At 34.9% G+C, this 24,591-nt stretch overlaps 1 protein-coding gene across 1 annotated transcript in view; it reads right to left on the bottom strand.

The window, feature by feature from the left end:
• Positions 1-24,591, bottom strand: part of MEMO1 (mediator of cell motility 1) — a 107,800-nt gene that overhangs the window by 9,081 nt on the left and 74,128 nt on the right. The window contains exons 5-6 of the mRNA XM_029231852.1: positions 11,099-11,241; positions 2,879-2,955 (exon numbers count right to left, since the gene is read on the bottom strand). Coding sequence (XP_029087685.1) covers positions 2,879-2,955; positions 11,099-11,241 — 220 coding nt within the window. The remainder of the gene's footprint in view (positions 1-2,878; positions 2,956-11,098; positions 11,242-24,591) is intronic.

Raw genomic sequence — 24,591 nt, 5'->3', positions numbered from 1 at the left:
CTCTAAAATATACTGGATACATCCACTCTGTCCCTCTCTTCCACCATCACCAACCCATCCACTGTCTAAATTACCATGTCTCACTTGGATTATCAAACTAGTCTACTCATTTCTCCTCTGGCATCCCTCCAACCCATTTGCTGCACTGCAACTATACGATCTATTCACATACAATCTGATTTTATCACTTTCCTATTAGATATCCTTTAAACAGCCTGTTCTAGATTCTCTAGCCTAATTTCTCACTACTCTCCCATCCACTCATCCATTAATTTAACAAATACATATACTGAGTACCACAAACAGGCTGATACAAAATGGACAAAGATCCTGATCTCACGAAGCTTGTAATCTAATAGGGCAAGTTTTCATCAACAAATCAACAAATAATAAGTCACATAGTAATAAGTACTAAGAAGAAAAATAAAGCAGGGTAAGGTCACAGAATAACTGTTCACCACAGGGGCATAATGGAAAATTGTGGGCACATTTCTGGGTTGTGCCAATAACTAGAAGATACTGTCAGGGGATTTGGTAGGTGGAATCCAGGGATGCTGACTGTCCTGCAATACAGGACAGTCCCACACAGAAAGAACTGTTCTCATCCTATAACACTTTCACATGTCCATGTATGCGAAAAACCTGCTTATAATTATCTACACTCTAACGCCATTTTACATACAAACACAAAGAAGTTTTGCATGATTTTAATATACAATAGATTTCCCAGGAACAAACTATCATATAAAGTGAGGGAAGACTGTACTTTGTTTAGTTTACAGTTTTGCTAAGAAATGTTCACCATTTTGGAAAATCAAGTCACCCACCAACGTAACTTGGTAAACGTAAGACAAATATAAACAACTGTTTGTATGTGGCTGTTATATTAATGATACTATGTGTAAGCATCTAACTACTTCATTGTCTCTTTTAGTACAGTTGGTGCCTGAGCATTTACATTATTAAATATATATTAATATATTATAAATTACTTTCCTTTTATTTCTTTCTCAGAGTACACTTAGGGTATTCATTTAACTCAATTATGTATATAGGAAGATTATAGTCACCAATTCATTCATTTGAAAAATATTTGTTGAGCACCTACTTATGTTCCAATTGCTATTCTAAGCACTTGGATACATTAGTGAACAAAACAAATATCCTTATATAATAAATAAGTAAAATATTCAGTTTCTTAGAAGAAAAAGTGGAACTCGGTAAGGTGGACTGGGAATGCTGAAAGGGTGGAGTGTAACATGTCAAATTAAATACGGTGGTCAGGGCTTCCCTGGTGGCGTAGTGGTTGAGAGTCCGCCTGCCGATTCAGGGGACACGAGTTCGTGCCCCGGTCTGGGAAGATCCCACATGCCGCGGAGCGGCTAGGCCCGTGAGCCATGGCCGCTGAGCCTGCGCATCCAGAGCCTGTGCTCTGCAACGGGAGAGGCCACAACAGTGAGAGGCCCGCGTACCGAAAAAAAAAAAAAATACGGTGGTCAGTAGGCCTCATTGGGAAGGTGAAAATGGAGCAAAGCCATAAAGTAAGTGAGACAGTCCAGTGCAAAGAGGGCAAAAGCCCTAAGCTAGGCACACATATGGCATTATCAAGAAATAGTAAGGAGACCCGTGTTTCCACGCTGCCTCATAAATATCTTATATCTCTATATTGTAACAGCTTCTTTCTAAATCTGTTCGATGATTAGACTGTAAGATCCATTAAGTGGGAGATCATGTTTTCTCTTCTTAGTATCTTCAGTACTTCACATAGTACCAGACACACAGTGGATACTCATTAACCATTTGCTATATGAAGAAAATAAATGATATAGAACCAGAAAGTTTTCTGAGGCAACTAAGAACTAAACCTCAGAAAAATAAGATTAGAATAATAGCCAGAAAAGAATTAACTGACTGAAATGGCAACATAATAAAGCCAAAAAAAAAACAAAAGTCAGTGAATTAAAATCCAAACAAAATTCCAAAGGTAAAAGCATTAGGCCATAATTGGATTTAAAGTAACAGAATAAATTTAAATATGATAAAATCTCCTAAGTAACTATTTTGTATGATAAAATCTTCTAAGTAACTGCATTCATTCCATTTGACTTTTAATAAAATAATACTACTCAATATAATCTACTTATAGTTTCAGATCCAGATTCCTTAGTAAAATGTTTTATCTACTTTAGACTAAATATTTTTATACTAAAACATATACATAAAGCTTTTCACACACTGGTAAAGTTGACTTTAACTTTAACAGATTACAGACTTAAAGCCTGGTGGAGTTTAAAGACAATTTAGAGACCAAGCCTCTCCAAGTCTCTCATCTTAGAGATGACAAATTGAAGACTAGAAAATTGAAACGATCTATTGAAGGTCAGAGAGAATTAGTGATATATCTGCTAGATTCAACTCCTGGACTAGTTAAGAATACAATAATGCTTTAAAATTCTAATTTAAAACAAATTAAAATTCCATTTAATAAAAACCCAAATGGCCAAAAAATATAACTAAATAATAAAATAAACTTAGAATTTGCTATGGTTGTTTCTGCTTAACAGTAAGTAATGGAATTAGTATCCCATTGTCCCTAAAACTAAGACATTCCCCAAATAGTATCTAAAAATCTGTATCTAATTATTCAAGGTGTAATTAATCAAATAAAATTAAGATGAAGGAAATTTCTACTAATAGAACAGGGATTATTTTTATAATCAGTATCACATGACTACAAAATATATATTGCACATTTAGTTAAAGATAGGGAAAGAATTATTAGCCCATTGTATATTTTAACATATTAAGTCTTGAATCACTAATCTGAAATTAAAGAAAAAATCTTAGAGCAGTAAAACCCCACACCTGAAGGACTTACCATTTTATCTAGATGTTCAATGGATCTATAAATCTCCCCCTGGGATTCATCATAGTAACTGTAACGGAACCTTTGACCTTGAAACAAATATCATGTACAAAATAAAATAGGGAAAAATTAGAAGCTAAAAAGAAAGCAAGCGCTTACCAAATAATTTCAGTTCTCATGGAAGGCAAAGCACAGCTTAAGCCTCTGAGAGAATCATTCCCAAGAGCCCTTGTACATAAAAATAAAAGGCATATTTGGGAAAGTAATAAAGAAATGATATATCACCAGTGTTTCATGATGTTAAAAACTATTTCAAACTGTAAAACCTTAAAGTCACGAGCAATACAAAAGACTATGGAAACAAACAGTTTAAAAGTTAGAAGCATTGTTAAACATATTATATCGGTCTATAATGGAAAGTAAACGCCAAGAATATGATTCAAGAAAATTTGGCTTAAGGAAACTATCTCAATTTAACAAATCAATGAAAGCTTAGCTTTTGTTGTACAAATGCAAAGATTTAATCTCTACCACAGAAAAGAAAGAAAAAAAGTAGGTCAGAGATATATGTGGCTTGTATAATTTTTATGACCTAGATTTTAAAAATTTATCTCATTTTTGCAAAATTTTCTACTTGGAAAAGGATCAATACAAGTGCCTTTAAGTAGGATACACAGAAGTATAAATATAACAAATAGTCCTACTCTGACAATAAAATCTCAACAAAGGTACAAGCACAGGACATTCAATGTTTAGCTATTCTCCAAAGAACAGAGAGGGTAAAATGGAAGAAGTTTAAAAAGAAGGTAGAAAACAAAAGGCTCAGGAAATAAAATTTGCTTCCTACTATAGTCAAAGAAAAGCCAAAAGTTAAACATATTCATAATTAATTACATATTATTATTCAACTGATTATGTTGTATTTCAGATATATCTAAACCTATTTTTCAGCAATGCCTTTATTTCCAAGAACTCATTACTTTTATATTCTTTATTTTTAAAGATTCACCAAAACGCAATTTTGAAGGTATCAGAGTACACTAATCATACACACACATACTATGCATCTTGTGCTTCAATTTTACAGCGAAGTTCACATATCCAATTATTATCCTCCCATCTGAGGAGGCGGGTTTCTTTGGCTGGATAATTATGATTTTTAAGTTTTCTGTTTATCTCACTAAAAAAATCACCTTATAAATAATGAGACATGTAAAATTATAACACCCTTTTGATGTCCTTTTTTAGAGAAACTACACATCACAGTTCTTAACATTTCATTAACTTGTTGATGCTAATCATCTCTGATGGTGACCTTTCTACAATATACCATATTTCCTTAACTTTCACATATTAACTTTTCACATACATTAACATGCACAGCTACTCAATGTGGCAGTTCTTATTTCCCTGCACCCCCTGCCCAGCGCCACTATTAAATAAATATTTCATCTTAAAATTCATGATATCCTATAATCAAGCAATAGGGTTCTGAGACAATTACCTGCATTCTGAATATAACAACCTTTTCTGGTAAACACTGGAGATTACTGCATGTTGCTATAACTATCAGATTCATTACAGTCCTTGCACTAAAAAAATTCTTAAACAGCGACAATTCTATCACTGAGTACCCCTATATTAAATAATTCATCAGACATTTCTTACAAAATTTAGAGTTAAGTATAGCTTTGTTTTTCTTTAAAGAATATATGTACTTCCTCCTAGCTAACAACAGGAACTATATAATTCACCCTATTTTTCCTATTCGCCAGCTGGCTGCCAGAAGATTCAAAGCCAAATATAATGTCTGTCATAATAACTTAGTGATTCAATTCATTGGTACTAAATTTCTACTTCTGTTTCAAAGTTCTTTTGATGAAGCTGCCCCAAATCTTCTGTGAAATGAATAAACAATTAAAAGAATAATCTTAGACAAGAAAATTCTAACTCGCTGTCACTGTAATAAGAGTAATATCCTTGGATGAAATCAAGATGAATATTCTTTGAACCCGAGCTGCTTCAGGTTTATACTAACACATTCTCTTTTTCTTGCTTCTGGTGCTAACTGTCAGTTTTAGTTGTCAATAATCCCTGTGACTGGGACATAATTGTCTTATCTCAAGACTGCTACTCTCAGGTGTAAAGAAAAATGCATGTACTTTGTGACATTTACTATTCGAAAGTCCTTTCTATTTATTTCCAAGTTCAGAGCCGCTGTTTCAAACGCTGAAGTTGGTCAAACCTGCCTTAATCTAAGTCAGAAGTGTAACTATATTTTAAAACTCGGTATTGTTCATATGGACCATTTTCAATGTAACTTTTACTTAAAAACTACTTCTGAAGTAAGAGAGAAGTACATAGAATGTTTAAAGTAAGTTAAAATACTAAATCAACATGTGATTTAATAAGAATGAAAATATACACAGAAAATCAATGAGCAAATGTTTAATATTTTGCTATCTACTTTTTGCTACTCTTTAGTAGCCACCTCCCATTTAGTAGCTGAAGAACTGAGCAGAAATACTTGATAAGTGTTAAAGGATTTATCAGTTAAGAAGCTAAATTTACACTACTAAGCTACTACACTGAAAAAAGTATCCTACTTATGATAGCTCAAATTGTCTTACGATCATTGTTTTTAATTATACAAACATTTCAAAATTATTTTTCAAAATTACTACATTCTGGTCAATATACTTAAAGAAAGCATCTAATTTGAAGTAAATAGTTGCCATCATCCTAGCCTAAATGTATATACATACATATGTATGAATATATGTGTGTGTGCACATGAGTACACACACATACAAGTTCAGTTAAATACTACTTGGAATTTGAGTTCAAAAGATTTTTTTGTTTCTAATTATTAAAAAATAAAGTTTGTCAAAATTTTATTTAACAAGAAATAAAAAAAGATAATCCTAGTGCAATACACTGATCATAAATGCAATTTTAAGTATTTATGGTTCATTTAAAATATATTATGATTTCATGTACCTCATGAGTTTTGTTTTACAATATTTCTAACATTCAGTTAAGTTTATGCGTCTAAATTGAACAAATATAGTTGCCTATGTGCCTGGAGAACTGGACTTGTGAACTTTTATATAAGTATGAATAAAGCATATCACATAGTAAGAGAAAATTACTTACCTGAAACTTATCCTTTCAGAAGGTACACTGGGAAAATGGATTCTTTGAGCCCCTGTTTCAACTCCAAGTATGAGCTTTCTAGCTTTAAGAGCCATTGACACTGCCCCTAGGGGCAGCACAAGCTTTGGAACTCCCCTAGTGAGTATGTCAGTAGTTTCTTCAGGTGCCTTCCCTCAGTTCTTTTCAAATTCAAAAGATGAGAGGAAAAATAACCCAAGAAAAAAATCCTGTAAAGCAGAAACCTTACTCTTTGAGGGAAGGAGGGTAGCTCATTTGTGAATCCATTCCAGAGCACGCTTTCTGAGAAAAAGAAATACAGGTAAGTAATTTTCCCATCTCCAAAGGTGACTGGTGATTAATGAGTGGATTCACAGAGTGTGGAGAATAAGCTCCAGGGATGTCTGTTTAACACACAACAATCAACTAATGAGGACAAACATAACAATGAATGGTACAAGAACCAACACTACTTTTGAATTACCTCAAAACAAAAAGTAAAAAAAATATTGAATACCTCAACATTAAGCTATACACTAGATTGCAGAAATAAACATGAGCTTGGAAAGTTGTTCAATAAAGCCCCCAAAAGATCAGTCAGTAAGACAGACTACCAGACTTATGTCCAGTAAAAACTGTACTGTTATACATTTACTTAACCACTTTATGTTTATATGTTAAAACGTTTTCAAATATTTGAGTTAAACCTCACAACAACCTGTGAGATAGACTATTAAACCACAGTACACTAAGGACCTAAACTGGGGACACTCATAATTGACGTCACTACCAAAGAAAAAATGTACTTCACAAAGAAAATATCATCTAAGTATCTCAAATAAGGTAATCATTTTTATAAGCAAAATACTATAGTCCTTTCATTCTGAAGTCTTAGGTATAATGTAAAATTATTGGCTTGATCTCAAACTTGTAAAAGATTAAAACCCTAAATATGTGAAATCAGTATGTACCAGTATTTGAGAAGACAAATGTGAAAGCCTGAATAAGATATATTTCAGGAATTAGCTAACTTACACTCAAACCAATTTAAATATTTAGAAAATAGTAATACCCTCAGACCCAAGAGACTAACAACAGAAAGGAAGAAGAGTATGCATGAATAATCACGTGTTAATATATATTAAACTAGAATTCTGAATAAAGATACAAATTTCATAAACATTGAAGGAGAATGCCAATTTTAATAAGTGGCACATATTTATAAAAAAGAAATTACGTAAACCTAGACAAATATAAGTTTATAGATAAAAATCCAAAACTGCTGAAGTGACTGTAGTGTAAACTCTATTCATATTTTAACAAAATAATATAATTTATCATTAACATCTACCAAATAAATTTATTGAAACTGATTTGAACTTAAAACTACCATTTAAAAAGAAAATTAAATAGAAGCATGAACCCACTTTTAAAGAATCAATTTCTGTTAGGTCCAGTTTCATTCAGAAACTTCTTAGAAGTTAACTGAAAGTTATGTTAATGAAAGTTGTCAGTAATCTAAATTTGGAAGTATAAAGTTCAGGGTGATCAGGAAAACACAAATATTAACAGTATATACGGAAAAGAGCAAAAATGAAACTCAGGAAAATAGAATAAAAATTCTACTAACTAGAAAAACTAAAATAGGCCCAGACAAAATCCTCTTACATGGAGCCATCCTCTAGGATGTGGAACTTGGTAAGTACACAAAGTATGGGGACAACATTACTTCACCATGGTAAAAGTCAAATACTAGCAGCAAATGTATGCCACTCTTCCTGGTAGTAGTAGGAAAGGTGAAAAGAGGTGGGATCATTAAAACATTACCAGGGAAACATCATCCTATTGGACTCCCTAATGATCAAATAAAACGCAGGAATTGAAACGCAGGGGGTTGGTGGGGTGATTCAAGTGAGGGGATAGAAAGACAGGGCACAACAGAATCTAGGTTCCCAACTCTCCCTTTGCTTCTGTCACCCAAAAAGAAAAATTGAGAGTATTTTAATCTTTCTATTTTTTCTCTAATATATCTTTCAAGTCTAAATAAGAGCTAAATGGTATCTGAAAGATGAACATCTTTAAAGTAAAATACCCTTAAAAAAAAAGTCACTCTTATAATGGACATTGGCTAACAAATAAGGCTGACAAAGGCAAAATCCTTCCAGTTACACACATATAGGTCTCCTAACTGTCTCTATCATCAAGTTTCTCATTTTATTTTCCACAGAAGCTGGACATTATATTATATAAAGAGAAATGACCACTAGAGATGAAAGATGTCGTCACTGCCAGTACTCTATTGTTCAACAAAAACAAAAAAATTCCACTGTATATATGTGAGTAATTGATCAACTGTACCATAATCAATTAAGTGATTTTTCTTCAAAAACCAGCTATTCAGAAATGTGGAGTGTGTTAAGAGCCTAACTCAATGAAACTTCTAAGATCTCGGAGTACTTGAGGAAATGAATCCTTCCTGTGAAATGACTTAGAATTCAGTGTCATCATTATTTAGTATGGTAAGATCAATCTGCACAGCATCTTTAAAACAAGAAGAAACTACTATTATTGTCATGAGAAAAAGCTAGACTTTTGAGATGGAAATATACCCCTCATTAATTTAGGAAAGATGACCAATGCCACTAAAGCATGAATTTGAAAAATATGAAACAATTTCTAAGTAACCACAGTTTAACCCATAACTAGCCAATGATTCATATTATTTCAACAGGCATATAAAATAGAAAATGAAGCTTATTTTACAAGAATGACAGTTACTATTACTATTGTAGAAAGAAGTCTACCAATTTTGGAATAGTGTCCATGTAACTCTTTCCACTTACTCCCAAACCTCCATCAAATTTCCTAACAAGAATTAGTACAGTGCTTTCCATAAGTACAAAGTAAGCACTTAATGAGTATTGTTAGTGATAGTGATACTGAAAAAATAAACACTTGAAAAAGTTCCATTACTTAATCACCAAATGTAAATATAAATATGTTTTAGTCTCTAGATGATTCCCATAGCTAACATTTATCAACCTCTGGAAATTTTGAGTTCTTTTTTGTAATTATCACCAAAAAATTCTATCTTGCAATTTAAATTCCAAAATTTTCAAGAAATCAGGAGATCAAATGGCCTAAATAATTTTCTGAGGACCTAGATAGAATATAAGACAAAATTCATCTTTCTCTCTCAACATTCTACTTAAGTATAGTAGTGGCTTAGGATTTGCTTTATAATCATCAATGAGGTAAAAAGGATGAGTCCACGTAAAAGAGCAATATTAAAACATCTACTCATGTTTTATGTGGATTTATGCTGTGGTTGTACATGCTGCCAAACTTGAGGGAGGGCCCTGAAGAACACTATCAGGGGAGTGAATTATTCAAATCATAAAAGTGATTTTAAATGATTCATAAGAGCCTTAATTAAAAGTGAAGAGGGAGGGAACACATGCTTCAGGAACTTTTAATTTCTAAAACATGCTTTATTATCAACACAAATTCATAACACTAAGTAAAATAGCCTTTTTTTTCAATAATGATACTCCCTAGTTTTATTACCAAACTTCAAAGTTCCCAAGAAAAGAACTCTTTCAAGCATCTACCTACTCAGATCTAAGTAATATACTTATATCCATAAAAAATAACTTCTGCCAAAGGTAGCAAACCAACTAGCAAATAGAATTCATTATTAAAGAACCCTGAGAGCCTCTTAATGAGTTTGACAAGGTAGCAGAGCTACATGCATACCCTAATCCAGGGCTTCCAACCTGAGCACTATCAACATTTGGGGCAGGATAATGCTTTGATGTGGGGGGCTGTCCCGTGCATTGTAGGATGTTTATTTAACAGCTTTCCTGGACTCTACTCCTTAGATGCCAATAGCATCCCCATCTCCTTCCCCACCCCAGCTGTGATGACCAAAAATGTCTCTAGGCATTTCCAAATGTCTCCTGGGGGGACAGGCAGCCCCAGCTGAGAAATCAGTGACTTAAACAGAGATACTTATCTAGACCATTAGGGAGGATGGTTCTCTTGAACCGAAATCTCAAGGCCATGCATAGTGCAGCATGAGGTAAGAGAAGAAGAAACCAGCCTATCCAGGCCTGATAAATGTTGAATAAACTCCAGCAATCAATGATAAGACATGTAAAAGCCAGGGCTCCCTATATCTCATTAAGGATGTTTTTCTGGCCATTCTTTATCTGAAAAATTATGGTGTTGTGCCTTATGTCTTTACTATAATCAAAGAAATAACTAAAGAATGAACAGATAATGGCATCCTTAAACCATTAAAATAAATGAGTCAAAGAGATGTCCTAAAAGGAATAGGATTCAGAAATATTCTACAACAGTAATGGATAAATGAGAACAAATTGTATCCAAAGAATTCAAAACACAAAATTTACTAAACAAGGCATCCATAAATGTCTCACTTCCTTTATGATCTATTCACTGTGAAGCTTCCTTATTGTTTTAATTCACAATAATAACAAAAATCACTTAGGAGTCCTTACCCTTATGAACCATTACCAATTTAGACCACAGTGCTAATAGCTAACATGTAACAACCTTTGGAGGGTAGTTCTAAACTGGCAACTATGGGCAAAAATTAAGCACCAAAGGAAAAAAAAGAAAGAAGAAAAGACTACTTACAAAAAAGGAAATGTGGAAAAGGACTTGCATAGCACACAGTGCTCTTCTACGGTCTAAAGAACATTTGTTTTATCTACCAAAAATTTAACTTCAGAGAATCTATCACACAACTCTATCTGGAAATGGGGTTAAAAAATCTTAACTCCCACTAACCTAAGTGTCTAAGCAAGGATGCCCTCACAGTGTGAATCCAATTATACCAGTCGCCTTTGGAAATGTATCCATAATCCCCTATTACAATCTCATCCTTTTTAAATGACCAAAAGACTTTTTTTATTCACCTTTAAACACTGTTGCTAAAAGTAAAACTTTCCACGGAAAGTGATAAAGAACTGAAAATCAGAGCTTAGAATGAAAAGATACCTTTAACCACAAGTACATAATATCTACCATGAAATGTTAAAATCTAGAACTTACCCCAATGGCAGAAATCAGAAGAAACCACAAAGAGATTACTAGGATCCGCTAGATATTTACTGAAGAGTTTTCCGAATTCCTGTTCTTTTGACTCACTCAGAGCTCCAACCAATACAGGAATAATGGTAAACTCATCCTTATGGCTTAAAGAAAACAGAAAACAGAAAAAAAAAAAAAAAAAAAGTCATTTAAGAAATATAAGAATAAAAATAGTTTTCCAATGTGTTGGCACTAAAAAGTGGAACATTTATTAATAGTGGAATGGATAATATACATAATATTGCTGAATTCTTAAAATCTATAAATTAATGTTTAAAGAAAACCATTTAAAAATATGAGGTACAGAATACTAAAAATATCTATTTAAATTACAGAAATGTACAATACTTCTTTAGGTAAACAAAGCTATTTTACTACTAATAGTATCTTCGAATATAAAAAGAAGCCCATCAAACCATCACCAAGTCAAGTCTTCTCAACTATCCATAAAAACTACAGTCATCTCTGCCCAATGCTTCTGTAATTTTAAAAGAGTATTAAATTCTTCCTCACTTATTTTAATTCTATCCGATTATAAATACCACCATTTCTGGCACTTGTTCTATAAACCTGCCAAGTGAGACCTACAAAACTTATCTTGGCTCCCGTAAGATTCACCAAATGCACCTTACTCCTATACTAATAAACAGATACAGGACAGTCTGAAGATACAACTCAAATTTCACTGGCATCTAGGGTGGACATAGAATTCAAGGAAATAGATATTAATTTCTAGCAACAAGAAAAAGACGCCACGCCCATCCACAATGTTTATGGCATATCCACAAGTCCCTTTTTCACTCTATAGATTGAAAGATTTATGGAAAAGGAACAGAGCAGATTAATTAAGAATAACTGTGACGGGCTACAGAAACAGACCTTTTAAATTTTTCATTGTAGTGAAATTTTGTTTACATATATTCAATATTATTTATATTCTAAAGGATCCCAGATTTGGAATTTTAGAAGCATGAATCATGTTTGTCTGACTTGTTCTAAACAGGACTTTTAAAAAAATCATTGTAATAAATGCTTTTTAATATAATCCGGCACTTAATTGATGTTGGACAAACAGAATTCATAAAAGGGTCTGTAAAAATACTAGGTTTAAGTATTACCAAAATAAATGTTAGCTCAGCTTCATAAAGCTAAATTCAGGGCACCCAAGCGCCTCCCCCAAAAAGGCCCCCTTACCCTTGTCAATTGCGAAATAAACAGATCATACAGATCTCCAGTCCCTCTGCAATGCAGGGGCTTCTTGGGCAGAATCTGCATCTATGGAGTAAGAAAAAAAGAGGAAGCTGGCAGAGGAAGCTGCCATGGGATATCTCTTTCTCTGATTCTTACCACTTTGCTTAACAACTGCATGAACGAATAGGGGCTCTTCAGTAAGTTAAGAGTGATTATCATATGAAAGAAAAGAATTTGAGCGCTAGTAAAAATTCAAGAAGATTGTTATGAATTGTTCTAACTTCAAGTACTACCTACATAAATAAATACACTAAGATCATTAAAGAGTCTGCAAGTAATTATGACATAGTAGGGAAGCAGTTATATAGAGTATAAAAAACAAGAAGTCAGAAGAAATGGACTCAAGTACTATCTCTATCACATACAAATAAATGTTGAGAGCATAGGTAAGTTACCAACCTAAAAATTTATATTATTTGTAAAATGATCATAATTACAATACCCTTTTCATAAAACTGTTATGAAGTAAGGAATACTACAAGAAAAGTACTTTGTCAACAATAGTTGCTTCACTCTGAGCAGACACATCTCCTCTCCGTAACAGCCACTAAACTATTCAATTAACCTGTCTGAACTATCTACACAGAGGTAAAAGTCTAATACTACTTAGAAATCTAAGCTCTGAATCAAGATTCATCCATCCACCTCTTTGTTATTTCTCTTTTTAAAAAATTGCTTGTTGTTCTCTATCCCCACAAAGCATGACTTAGAGAAAAGAGCATTTGGCTTTGAAATGTAATATTCCTAGGTTTTAGAATCCAAGTTGTGAAGTTGGACTTCCCTAGTGAAGGAGTATAAAATCTCGCCCTCAAATAACAATTATAAAAACTGGATAAAGCTGTCAAAAAAACCAACCATTTTGTGCTCTGGAAATCAACCAAGGGCGAATAACACAGTGAGAAGAGTTTATTCATCAAAAATAAACTGATTTCTTGGGAAGAACAGTGGAAGTCTGGCATCTTACCAGGAACTGACTCTATCTCCCTTCCCTGCTCCACCAACATTATGGTGAAAGCAAGGTGAGATTGCCTGTGAAAACCAGCAGCTTCACCGCTGAAGGAAGCTGACTTTGATTTGAAGTAGAGAGCAGAATACCCACACCCAGCAGGAAACAGAAAATCCTGCAGCTTTTGTTGCCTGAAATTACCATATCATTTGGGGCAAGCCACAAACCTGAGGACTACCTAGAAATCTAACAGGGAGGTCTGGGAAAGGAGAGACCCATATAGGGACTGAATAGGGACTGAATAAATGCATATATTCTGAAGAGATGCCCTGATGGTGACCTGGCTGAACAGGAGGCAGCACATGTGTGCAGGGGAGGTCCATAAGGCCCTAAGCTCTCGCCAAATGCCAGGTAATTGGAAGGATGAGAGCAAGCACAAGGGTAAGTGGAGACCTGAGAGACACCAAGCTCTTACACATCCCTGGCTGACTGGAAACCTCCACACATGCACAGGGAGACCAGAGAAGATCCAACAGAAAGCAAAGGAGGCAAACTTGAAAATTTCATATGTGCTCCCCAAAACATACACAATCCAGCAGCAGAGGGTGAAAGGTATACAGGCTCAACATGTTTAAGCACAACCTCCAAACAAACAGTAGCTAAGCACTAAGCAGTGCAAATACAGGGGTGAACTCTAGAAAGCCAGGGTAAACAATATAAATAAGAATTTTTTAAAAGCTAAGGAGTTACATCAGTAGCCAAATACTGTGAGAGAGACAAATTCCACACAGAGTCCACGAAAGTTACTTTTAAAAAAATTAACGGGGGCTTCCCTGGTGGCGCAGTGGTTGAGAGTCCGCCTGCCGATGCAGGGGACACAGGTTCGTGCCCCGGTCCGGGAAGATCCCACATGCCGCGGAGTGGCTGGGCCTGTGAGCCATGGCCGCTGAGCCTGTGCTCCGCAACGGGAGAGGCCACAACAGTGAGAGGCCCTCGTACCGCAAAAAAAAAAAAAAAAAAAGGTACAAATGAACTTATTTACAAAACAGAAACAGACTCACAGACTTAGAGAACAAACTTATGATTACCAGGGGGGAAGGGTAGAGGGGAGGGATACTTAGGGAGTTTGGGACTGACACTACACACTGCTATATTTAAAATGGATAACCAACAAGGACCTACTGTATAGCACAGGGAACTCTGCTCAATATTATGTAACAACCTAAATGGGAAAAGTATTTGAAAAATAATAGATACATGTATATGTATAACTGAATCACTCTGCTGTACACCTGAAACTATCACAACATTGTTAATTGACTATAATATAAAATAAAAGGTTTAAAAAAAAAGAATAAAGTTGCTATAATATACTATTGGATTGGCTAAAAGGTTCGTTCCGTTTTTTCTGTAAGATCTTATGGAAAAACACAAACAAACTTTTTGGCCAACCCAGAATGTAAAAAGTCCAGTTTCAAGAAAAAAATTGTGAGCCAAAGAAAAAGGAACCTGTGACCCACTCTTGGGCGTAGGGTGGGGGTGGGAGTGGAAGTAGAAGCTGTATCCAAATGGGACCAGATATTAGATTTAGCAGACAAAGATTTTAAAAGTTATTAAAAATATGTTCAAAGAAATAAAGGAAACTATGCTTAATATATACAATATCAAACATAGGAGGATGCACACAATGGGAATCCCAGAAAAGTTACAGTAAAAGTATTAGAAAAAAATAATGGCTGAAAACTTTCCAAATTTCATGAAAAACATTAATCTTCAGATCAAAAAAAACTAAACAACCCAAAGTAGGTAAGTATAAAGAGATTCCCAACCTAGCTAGGTACACCATAATGAAACTGATGAAAATCAAAGACAAAGAGAAAATCTTGAAAGCAGCAAAAAGAAAATGACTCATTACTTACAGGATAGACTTTTCAACAAATGGTACTGGGATAATTGCGTATCCATAGAAAAAAAGTGAACTCAGACCTTTACCTCATACCATACACAAACTGGTTAATAGCCACAACTATAATCTAAAACCGTAACACATCTAGAACTGGGTTCAGCAAACATCTTTTGAAATGGGCCATACTGTAGGTTTTCTGGGCCATACAATATCTGTAGAAACTACTCAACTGTCACTGTAAAGAGAAAGCAGCCATAGTCATTAGGTAAATGAATGGGTGTGACTATGTTCCAATAAAATATTACAATAACAAGCTGTGGGCCAGATATGGTCTGCAGAACACATTCAAGAAGAGAAAATCTATGTGGCCCTGGATTCAAAAGCAGAATCCATACAAGAAAAGAAAAAAGATAAAAATTCATCAAGAATGTTTGCTCTTCAACAGACACTATTAAGAAAACAAACAGACAAGCCATACAATGGGAGGAAATCTTTGCATATCATATATATGAATAAAAAAACCTGTGTCCAGAATATATAAAATCTTGTAACTCAGTAAAAAGATAAATTATCAAATTAAAACTAGGGCAAAATATATGAATAGGCATTTGACAAAAGAAGATACACGAATGACTAATAATCATTTGAAAACTTGCTCAACTTCGTAAGTCACTGGAGAGATGCAAATTAACACCACAGTGAGGTTACACTACACATCTATCAGAATGGTTGTAATAAAAAGACTGACAATAACAGGTACTGGACAGAATGTGGAGAAACAGAACCCTCATGCATTGTTCCTGGAATATAAAACAGTGTCATCACTTTGAAAAACAGTTTGGCAGTTTCTAAAAGAGTTAAAACACAGACTTATCATATGACTCAGCAATTCCATTTCCAAGTAACTATTCAAGAGAAATGAAAACATATGTTCACATAAAGACTTGTACAAGAATGTTTATATCATTATTCCTAATAGCCAAAAATGAAAATGATCCAAATGTCCATTAACTGGTGAATGGTTAAACAAAATGTGGCATATTCATACAATGGAATAACTACTTGGCAATAAAAAGAATGAACCATGGATACATACCGCAACATGGATGAATCTCAAAAACAGCATGCTAAGTGAAAAAGGACAGACACAAAAGACTATATTTTGTATGATTCCATTTATTTAAAATTTCCAAAAACTACAAATCTATAGAGAAAGAAAGAAGGTAAATGGTTGCCTAAGGTTGAGAATGGGAGCAAGAACTGCCCTCAAATGGACACACGGTTTCTTTTTTGGGTGATAAAAATGTTGTTTTAAAACTAGATTGTGAGATGTCTGCACAAATCTATAAATTTATCAGAAATCAGTGAGCTATAATCTTATGTGGATGAATTTTACAAGATATCACTCATATTTCATACTTCAATAAAACTGTTAAAAAAAGAAGAAGAAATCCATCTTTGCCACTTGCAAACTGTGCTACTTGCACCAGGTTACTTAACCTACCCTAAGCCTCAACTGTCATCAGTAAAAACAGAGTTAATAAAATGTACCTTGCAAAACTCTTGTGAGCACTTTAGTAATGTAGATGAAAGTTTTATCCCTTTTTCTGTCCTATACTTTAACCCATGCTGCAGAAAATTACTATATCCAAGATGTGTAACAAACGATAATTGAAATCCCAGAACCAATAGTGAAGCACTCTCTTTAAAAACAAACAATATGGGCTTCCGTGGTGGTGCACTGGTTAAGAATCTGCCTGCCAACTGCTGAGCCCACGTGCCTCAACCACTGAAACCTACACGTCTTAACCACTGAAACCCACGCACCTAGAGCCTGTGCCCTGCAACAACAGAGAACTAGAGAAGGCTCGCGCACAGCAATGAAGACCCAGTGCAGCCATAAATAAATAAAAATTTTAAAAAACCAAACAAACAATATTGGGACTTCCCTGGTGGTCCAGTGGCTAAGACTCCGCACTCCCAACGCAGGGTGCCTGGGTTCGATCGCTGGTCAGGGAACTAGATCCCACATGCCGCAACTAAAGATCCCGCATGCCACAACTAAAAGGTTCCGCGTGCCACAACTAAGATCCCACGTGCTGGAACAAAGATCCCACATGCCGCAACTAAGACCCAGCACAGCCAAATAAATAAATAAACAAATATTTTTTAAAAAACAATATCACCGTATCACCAATGCTCTTAATGGTACAGAGCACAAAAAGTCTAAATTCTAATGTAAAAATTCTAATATAAAAATGTGAATTTGTAGCTAACAGTTCTACAGTTAATGCTACAGTTAATAACGCTATTGAATATTCGAAACTTGCTAAGAGTAGATCTTAAAAGTCCTCATCAGAAGGAAAAAATGTGAACTCTAATATGAATATTCTAAGTGATAAGAAAACAATTTAAATGACAGTGTTTTTACTTAATTAGTGATATATAAGTAACTGAAATCTTAAAATTGATGACATTTTAAACTAGATGAAATACTGTATACAAATAGTTATTTGCTTATTCTTTCTATGGCATTAATCTGAATATTTCTCCCCTGAACAACATTGATGAACATGAGAAATTTCTTTTCTATACAAGTTCCAACTTCCCAAAGATTTTAGAAGCAGTCCAGAGCTACTCAGGTGAGAATTTAAAAAAAAAATCATAGGTACTTCCCTGGTGGCACAGTGGTTAAGACTCCGTGTTCCCAATACAGGGGGCCCGGGTTCAATCCCTGGTTGGGGAACTAGATCCCACATGCATGCTGCAACTAAGAGTCTGCATGCTGCAACTAAGAGTCTGCATGCCACAACTAAGGAGCTGGCAAGCCACAACTAAGGAGCCCGCCTGCCACAACTAAGACCCAGTGCAACCAAATAAATAAATAATAACTAAGCCAGTCAGAAGAAAAATTATTCTTATCCCTAAGGTGCTGAGGCTGTTGCCACAATAATATCACTATATAATTTACCCTCCTCTCCTCTTTTAGACAGAAAATATTCATAGGGAAAAAAGAGGACAAAACATATGTAAATATAAAAAAATCTTTACTCTAATAAAAATAAAATACATCCCAATCTTCTCAAATGTCTTATGCTACCTCTTGCTCATCCTTTTCATGGTCATAGAAACTAAAATTATTCCATTATGACCAACAGAGAATTTGTACTTATTATTCCAGAGATTCTCCATGTTCTATCTATAATTCTAAAAAATGCTCTCTTCCGGATACAGGTAATACTCAAAAGGAAACTTCTATGTTCATGAAAAAGGGAAACTGGGGAAGGGAAAGAAAAGGGAAAAGGGAGAAGGTAAACTAGCTGTCAATGACAACTAAAATTACCATTAAGTCATTATAAATCTTTACTGTTGGATCAGGTAGGTGAATCTAATGAGATTATCAAAACTAATTTCAAAGGTTTTATCTTTCTGAATTTCCATTCCAGTAGGAATACTGATTAGAAAGGTTTTACAAGAGCAGGCATATTTCAGGTACCAGAGAATCGTACTAAACTCTGTTTTGGAAACTCAACCATTTGAAGCAAGAGTCCTATGATAAATTGGCCCAAGTCTGCTGTCAGAATTATAGAGACATTCTAGTATTTTGAAAGAAACAAGTCAACATTTATTTCCATGCCCTATGCTCTACTAAAATTACACCCGGGTTTACACCTAAAACTTAACAGCTTTACCATCTCTGATAATTGTATACTCTTAGGCCTTAAACTTATCTTAAAATTATCTTACTCTACCACATAGAAATATTTACCAAGTTTTGCTCATTCTAACCTTTAAATGTCTCCCATAATCTGCTCAGTCTGCTACCCTATCCACCACTACGTTAGTTCAAAGCCCCCGTGATTTCTAAACTATTTCTATCAGCCTCTTCCAATTCTAATCCATCCTTCACAGTACCATCAGGCCATCAAAGAGTAACACTCTTATAGTCAAGTTCTAATCATCTCTCTCTTTTGCTGAGGAACTTTTACTAGCTCTATACCAATCATGGAATGAAATACAAATATCTTAAAATGACATTCAATACCCTTCATAATCCTGTTCCAACCTACTTTCCAACTTTCTAATCTTGGCCCTCTTACTCTACACCTCTACAAAGTTACCTATTCAAATGTCTCCAGTCCCACGTTGGTATCATATATGTGTGAAAAGTCAGATAAGGTATAAGATAACAGGAAGTGGCAGGACCAATATCCAACTAAAAACATTCATATCTGTGAAAAAACTTTTTCTAACTTTTTCTAACAGGCCAAAAAACATCTACAGACAGACCTCAGTTACTAGCTCAGCCTTCTGTAACTCCTGCAAGCTAAGTCGAATAATTTTCTGTTCTTAAAATAAGCCCTGGGCTTTCTTACTCCTATACTTTGTATTTACAGTACTCCCTTTCCCTCAAAAAATTCTGCCCCATTCTGTGAAAATTATAGCCATCCTCAAAGTCCACTCAAATATCACCTTCTCACAAAGCCTTCTGTGCTCCCCTCAGTTATCACCTACACCCCCCCTTTTCTGTTCCTATAAACTCTTCAATCGTACTTATTACATTTTGAATTATATTACATTTATTTATATAGTTATCTCTCCTACTAGACTATATGCTGAGGAAACACAAAATATTTACTTATTTTGTATCACCTGTCATTCCTTGCACAATTAGGCAACTCTACTAATACCGGAAAAATTCAGATTAACCAAAATTTTGAGAGTAAATGTCACCTTAAAAACAAAAACCAGGGCTTCCCTGGTGGCGCAGTGGTTGAGAGTCCGCCTGCTGATGCAGGGGACACGGGTTCATGCCCCGGTCCGGGAAGATCCCACATGCCACGGAGCGGCTGGGCCCGTGAGCCATGGCCACTGAGCCTACGCGTGTCTGGAGCCTGTACTCTGCAACGGGAGAGGCCACAACAGTGAGAGGCCCGAGTACCGCAAAAAAAAAAAAAAAAAAAATTAAATCTTTACATCAATAACTAGTAAAACTGAAGGCAGGGGGAATTACGATTATGGGCCGAAATGAGTTTTGTTTACTAGCCTACTTAATTACTCCCCATGAATAAAATACATTATTCTTAATCTGTGATTAACAGCAACATTGGAAAAGGAGTCTCTTGTGTATTCCTGAGAAGTGACAAAGGTAAAGGAAAAGAAATCCTTTTTCCAACCCAAAATAACAAGTTTTAAATAATAAAATCAGGAACTTCCCTGGTGGTCCAGTGGTTAAGAATCTGCCTTCCAATGCAGGGGAAGCGGGTTTGATCCCTGGTTGGGGAACTAAGATCCTACATGCTGCGGGGCAACTAAACCTGAGGGCCGCACTACTGAGCCCATGTGCTCTGGAGCCTGTGCACCACATCTAGAGAAGAACCCGCACGCCACTACTAAGACCCAATACAGCCAAATAAATAAGTATTTTAAAATAAATAAAATAAAATCAGAGCTATAAACTGCCAAAAAGTCCTTCTGAGACAAGGAAAATGATATAGGTCATAAACTCATATCGACATAAAAGAAAGGAAGCACATTAGAGAGGGATAAAAGAATGTAAAATAACATCTTTCGTTTATTTTATTTTTCTTATTCTTAATTGATCCAACAGATAACAATTGTTCAAAATAATTATAGCAATAATGTGTTTGGTAATTATAGCTTATGAATGATAACAATGTTATAAGGGACAGGAAGGAGAAATCGGGAATACTCTGTTATAAGATACTTGCACTACATGAATCAGCACAGTGTTACTTGAAAGTACACTTGCATCAGTTGCAAATGTATGTTGCAAACTTTAAAGCAACCACTAAACAAAGTAAAAAGAAGTATAATCAATATACAAAGAGAGGAAAGAAAATGAATTCATATTAAATGCTCAATTAAAACCTGAGCAAGAAGAAAAAGGGGAAGTCAAAAAAGAAATAAAGAACAAGGGCAATGAACAGAAAATGGTAACAAATATAACAGATATTAATCCAAGTATATCAATAATCTCTTAATAGGTAAATGGATACACTGTGATACACCCATAAAATGGACTATTATTCAACATAAAGAAAAATAAGCTACCAAGCCATAAAAAGACATGAAGGAATCTTGAAAATATATTACTAAGTTAAAGAAGCCAACCTGAAAAGGCTACATACTGCATGATTCCAACTACATGATATTCTAGAAACTATATGACTATGAAGACAGTAAAAAGATCAGCAGTTACCAGGGGTTGGATGGAGGTAGAGAGGGGGGAGAAGACGAATAGGTAAAGCACAGGGGATTTTTAGGGCAGTAAAACTATTTTACAGGGTACTATAATGGTAGATACATGACATGAGGCACTTCACAAAACCCATAAACTATATAACACAAAGAGTGAACCTTAATTAAACTATGAACTTCAGTTAATAATCATGTATCAATGTTGGTTCATCAATTATCACAAATGTATTATACTAGTATAAGATGTTACAAATAGAAAAAATGTTCAGTTAATAGTAATTAATACCATACAAGGCATCTGACATACTCAGGGAACTCAAAAATATAATTAATACAAATAAACACAAGAATTACAAGAATTAGGTTTAACAATCTGGATTAAACTATACAAAATCAAGATTTTCTAGATATATATAATGGTGTAAGTACTAAGTTACCAAATCCTAACCATGGTGAATTTCTAAGATTGGCTAGAACCTGAAACATAAGATGAAACAGATTTAAATACATGGTACTGTGCTTTCAAGTTGCCCATGTTCCAAAATATTAGTAACAAAAAGCATTATATGGCTAACAAGATAATAATGATATTTTTACAGTGAACATGAACTTTTTTTTTTTTTTGCGGTACGCGGGCCTCCCACTGCCGTGGCCTCTCCCGCTGCGGAGCACAGGCTCCGGACGCGCAGGCCCAGCGGCCAAGGCTCACCGGCCCAGCCGCTCCACGGCATGTGGGACCCTCCCGGACCAGGGCACGAATCCACGTCCCCTCCATCTGCAGGCGGACTCTCAACCACTGCGCCACCAGGGAAGCCCCAACATGAACATTTTTATAGGGTCATATTTCTCAAACACTTTGAAAGTTACTAAAGAACTCTATTTACTTTGCACATTTTTCTGAACAAAAAAGAAAAGCATTGAAATTAGGGCAAAGGAATTGTTCTATATCTTGACGGTGGTGAATATTTACAACTCTGCATTTATCAATATTCACAGACTTCTATGCCATAAAGAGAATATTTTACAGTATGTAAATTACCCCAGAAATCAATTAAAAATTTAAACTGTAAATAGAGTAAATGGGAATGATATAGAGAAAGGAATAAAAGGGGCGAAAGATAACTGAACAGTAAAATGCAAAGAAAAAGAAGAGGTGGGATCATGTTGTTAATTTTAAGAGTGAACAGTTTTTTTCAAGATAGACGATTTCTACATATCCGAACTTAACTCTCTCAAATGTAATTATATGCAATATTAAAAACTATGAATTTCTGGACTTCCCTGGTGGCGCAGTGGTTGAGAGTCCGCCTGCCGATGCAGGGAACATGGGTTCATGCCCCGGTCTGGGAAGATCTCACATGCCGCAGAGCGGCTGGGCCCGTGAGCCATGGCCGCTGAGCCTGCGCGTCCGGAGCCTGTGCTCCACAACGGGAGAGGCCACGACAGTGAGAGGCCCGTGTACCACAAAAAAAAAACAAAAAACAAAAACTATGAATTTCAATCGTAAAGATAATATATGGAAAAAAAGGATCAGAATAAAATACTTAAGATATCATCTCCTATTTACATGTTTTAATTTTCACAAAAACATGTGTATGTATAAATCTTATACATATATTGTATATACACAAACATATGCATACATATATGTTAGCATATCTATAATAATTTTTACTGTCAGTAAACACTGGTTGAGGAGAAGCAAAGCGGCTTTCACTGCTCATTTTGTACTTCTTGATGTTGTTTACACTTTTAAACCATGTACATCCATTTTTTAAATGTCAACAGAATTAACTGAGCAAGGGGATTATGGGTCATTTTATGTTTTCTCCTCTATAACCTCTAATGAATATCATTTTTAAATCTGTTTAAAATAAGAAAATTATAAATAATAGATATTTAATTGTTAAACCTGTTTTTATAGTAGTGAAAAATGAGGGAAAAGTTTTAAAATTAAATGATCAATTGAAGTATTACAGAGACATACACTAGAAAGTCCTATGTATATCCAATAAAAAGGAGTTTAAAAAATGACATGGAAATAGGTTCATGATATGAAAAGCAGTTAATAAAAAAAAACTGATCTCATTTTTGGAAAAAATATTTAATAAAAGTATTAAAAATAGATTGTTATTAATTTATTCAACAATTAATTATTGAGATCCTTTTGTGTACCAGGTACTGAGATGAGTACAGAAGATACAGGGTAGACTAGCTGCCCTGGAGTAGGGAATAGGTTAGGGAAGTACCAGAGAAGGGAGATAAAGAGCTATTTAACTGCAGTGCTACTGTGGTAGGTTGTCTACAAATATAATCACCAAAATTCCTCCCACTTCTGAATGCTCATGCCACCCCTCCCATTAGGTATAGAGCCAATTTCTCCTTCCCTTTGAACCTAGCCTTCCAACTTACTTTGCCAAGTAGAATGCAACATAAGTGATACTGTGCCAGTTCCAAGCCTAAATATTAAGAGGCCTAGAAGTTTCTACTTGTTTTCTTGTTACCCTGAACTGCCATGTACTTCAGGATAGTCCAGCAGGAAAGGGAAACCATGTGTAAGAGACAGGCCCTGAAGGAAGAGTAACAACAAGTGGAGATAGCACCAAGATGAGAACTAAGGTGCCCAGCAGACAACCTGCATCATAGCCCCAAACAGAAAGTGAGAGCACCTTGGAACATCTAGCTTAAGTCAACCTGTCTCAACTGGCAGCAGATAAAACAGAGATGACTGGTTGCCACTCATCCCTGACCAAATTTCTAGCCCAAAGAATCATAAGCAAAAAAAAAAAAAGGTACTTTAAGGTGATATGCCATCCTGCAATAGATAACTGAGACCAAAACATAGCACCTGGAAAGTATATTACTGTAAGAGAAACCTAAAAAATATAATATTGGCTTTGTGGACACAGAGATAGGTGGAAGTTGAAAGGGCAACAAGGAGCCTGGAAACTGGATAAGCAGTAAGGACACTGCTATAGGAGGCTAGAAATAGGGTTATCCATATTATTTACTGGGAGAACAATTAGCATAACGTAACTTAGAAGATTAAAAATACACTTAAAGATTAAAAATAGCTAAGAAGATTTCCAGACAAAATATTCAAAGTGTCAATGGCTTCTTTACAGCCAA

Source organism: Monodon monoceros, unplaced genomic scaffold, assembly GCF_005190385.1.
Source record: "Monodon monoceros isolate NGI ecotype Baffin Bay Population unplaced genomic scaffold, NGI_Narwhal_1 Super_Scaffold_19, whole genome shotgun sequence".
Taxonomy (NCBI): Eukaryota; Metazoa; Chordata; class Mammalia; order Artiodactyla; family Monodontidae; genus Monodon; species Monodon monoceros.
Note: the sequence above shows the minus strand (reverse complement) of the source record. Positions and strands in the feature narration are given on the sequence as shown.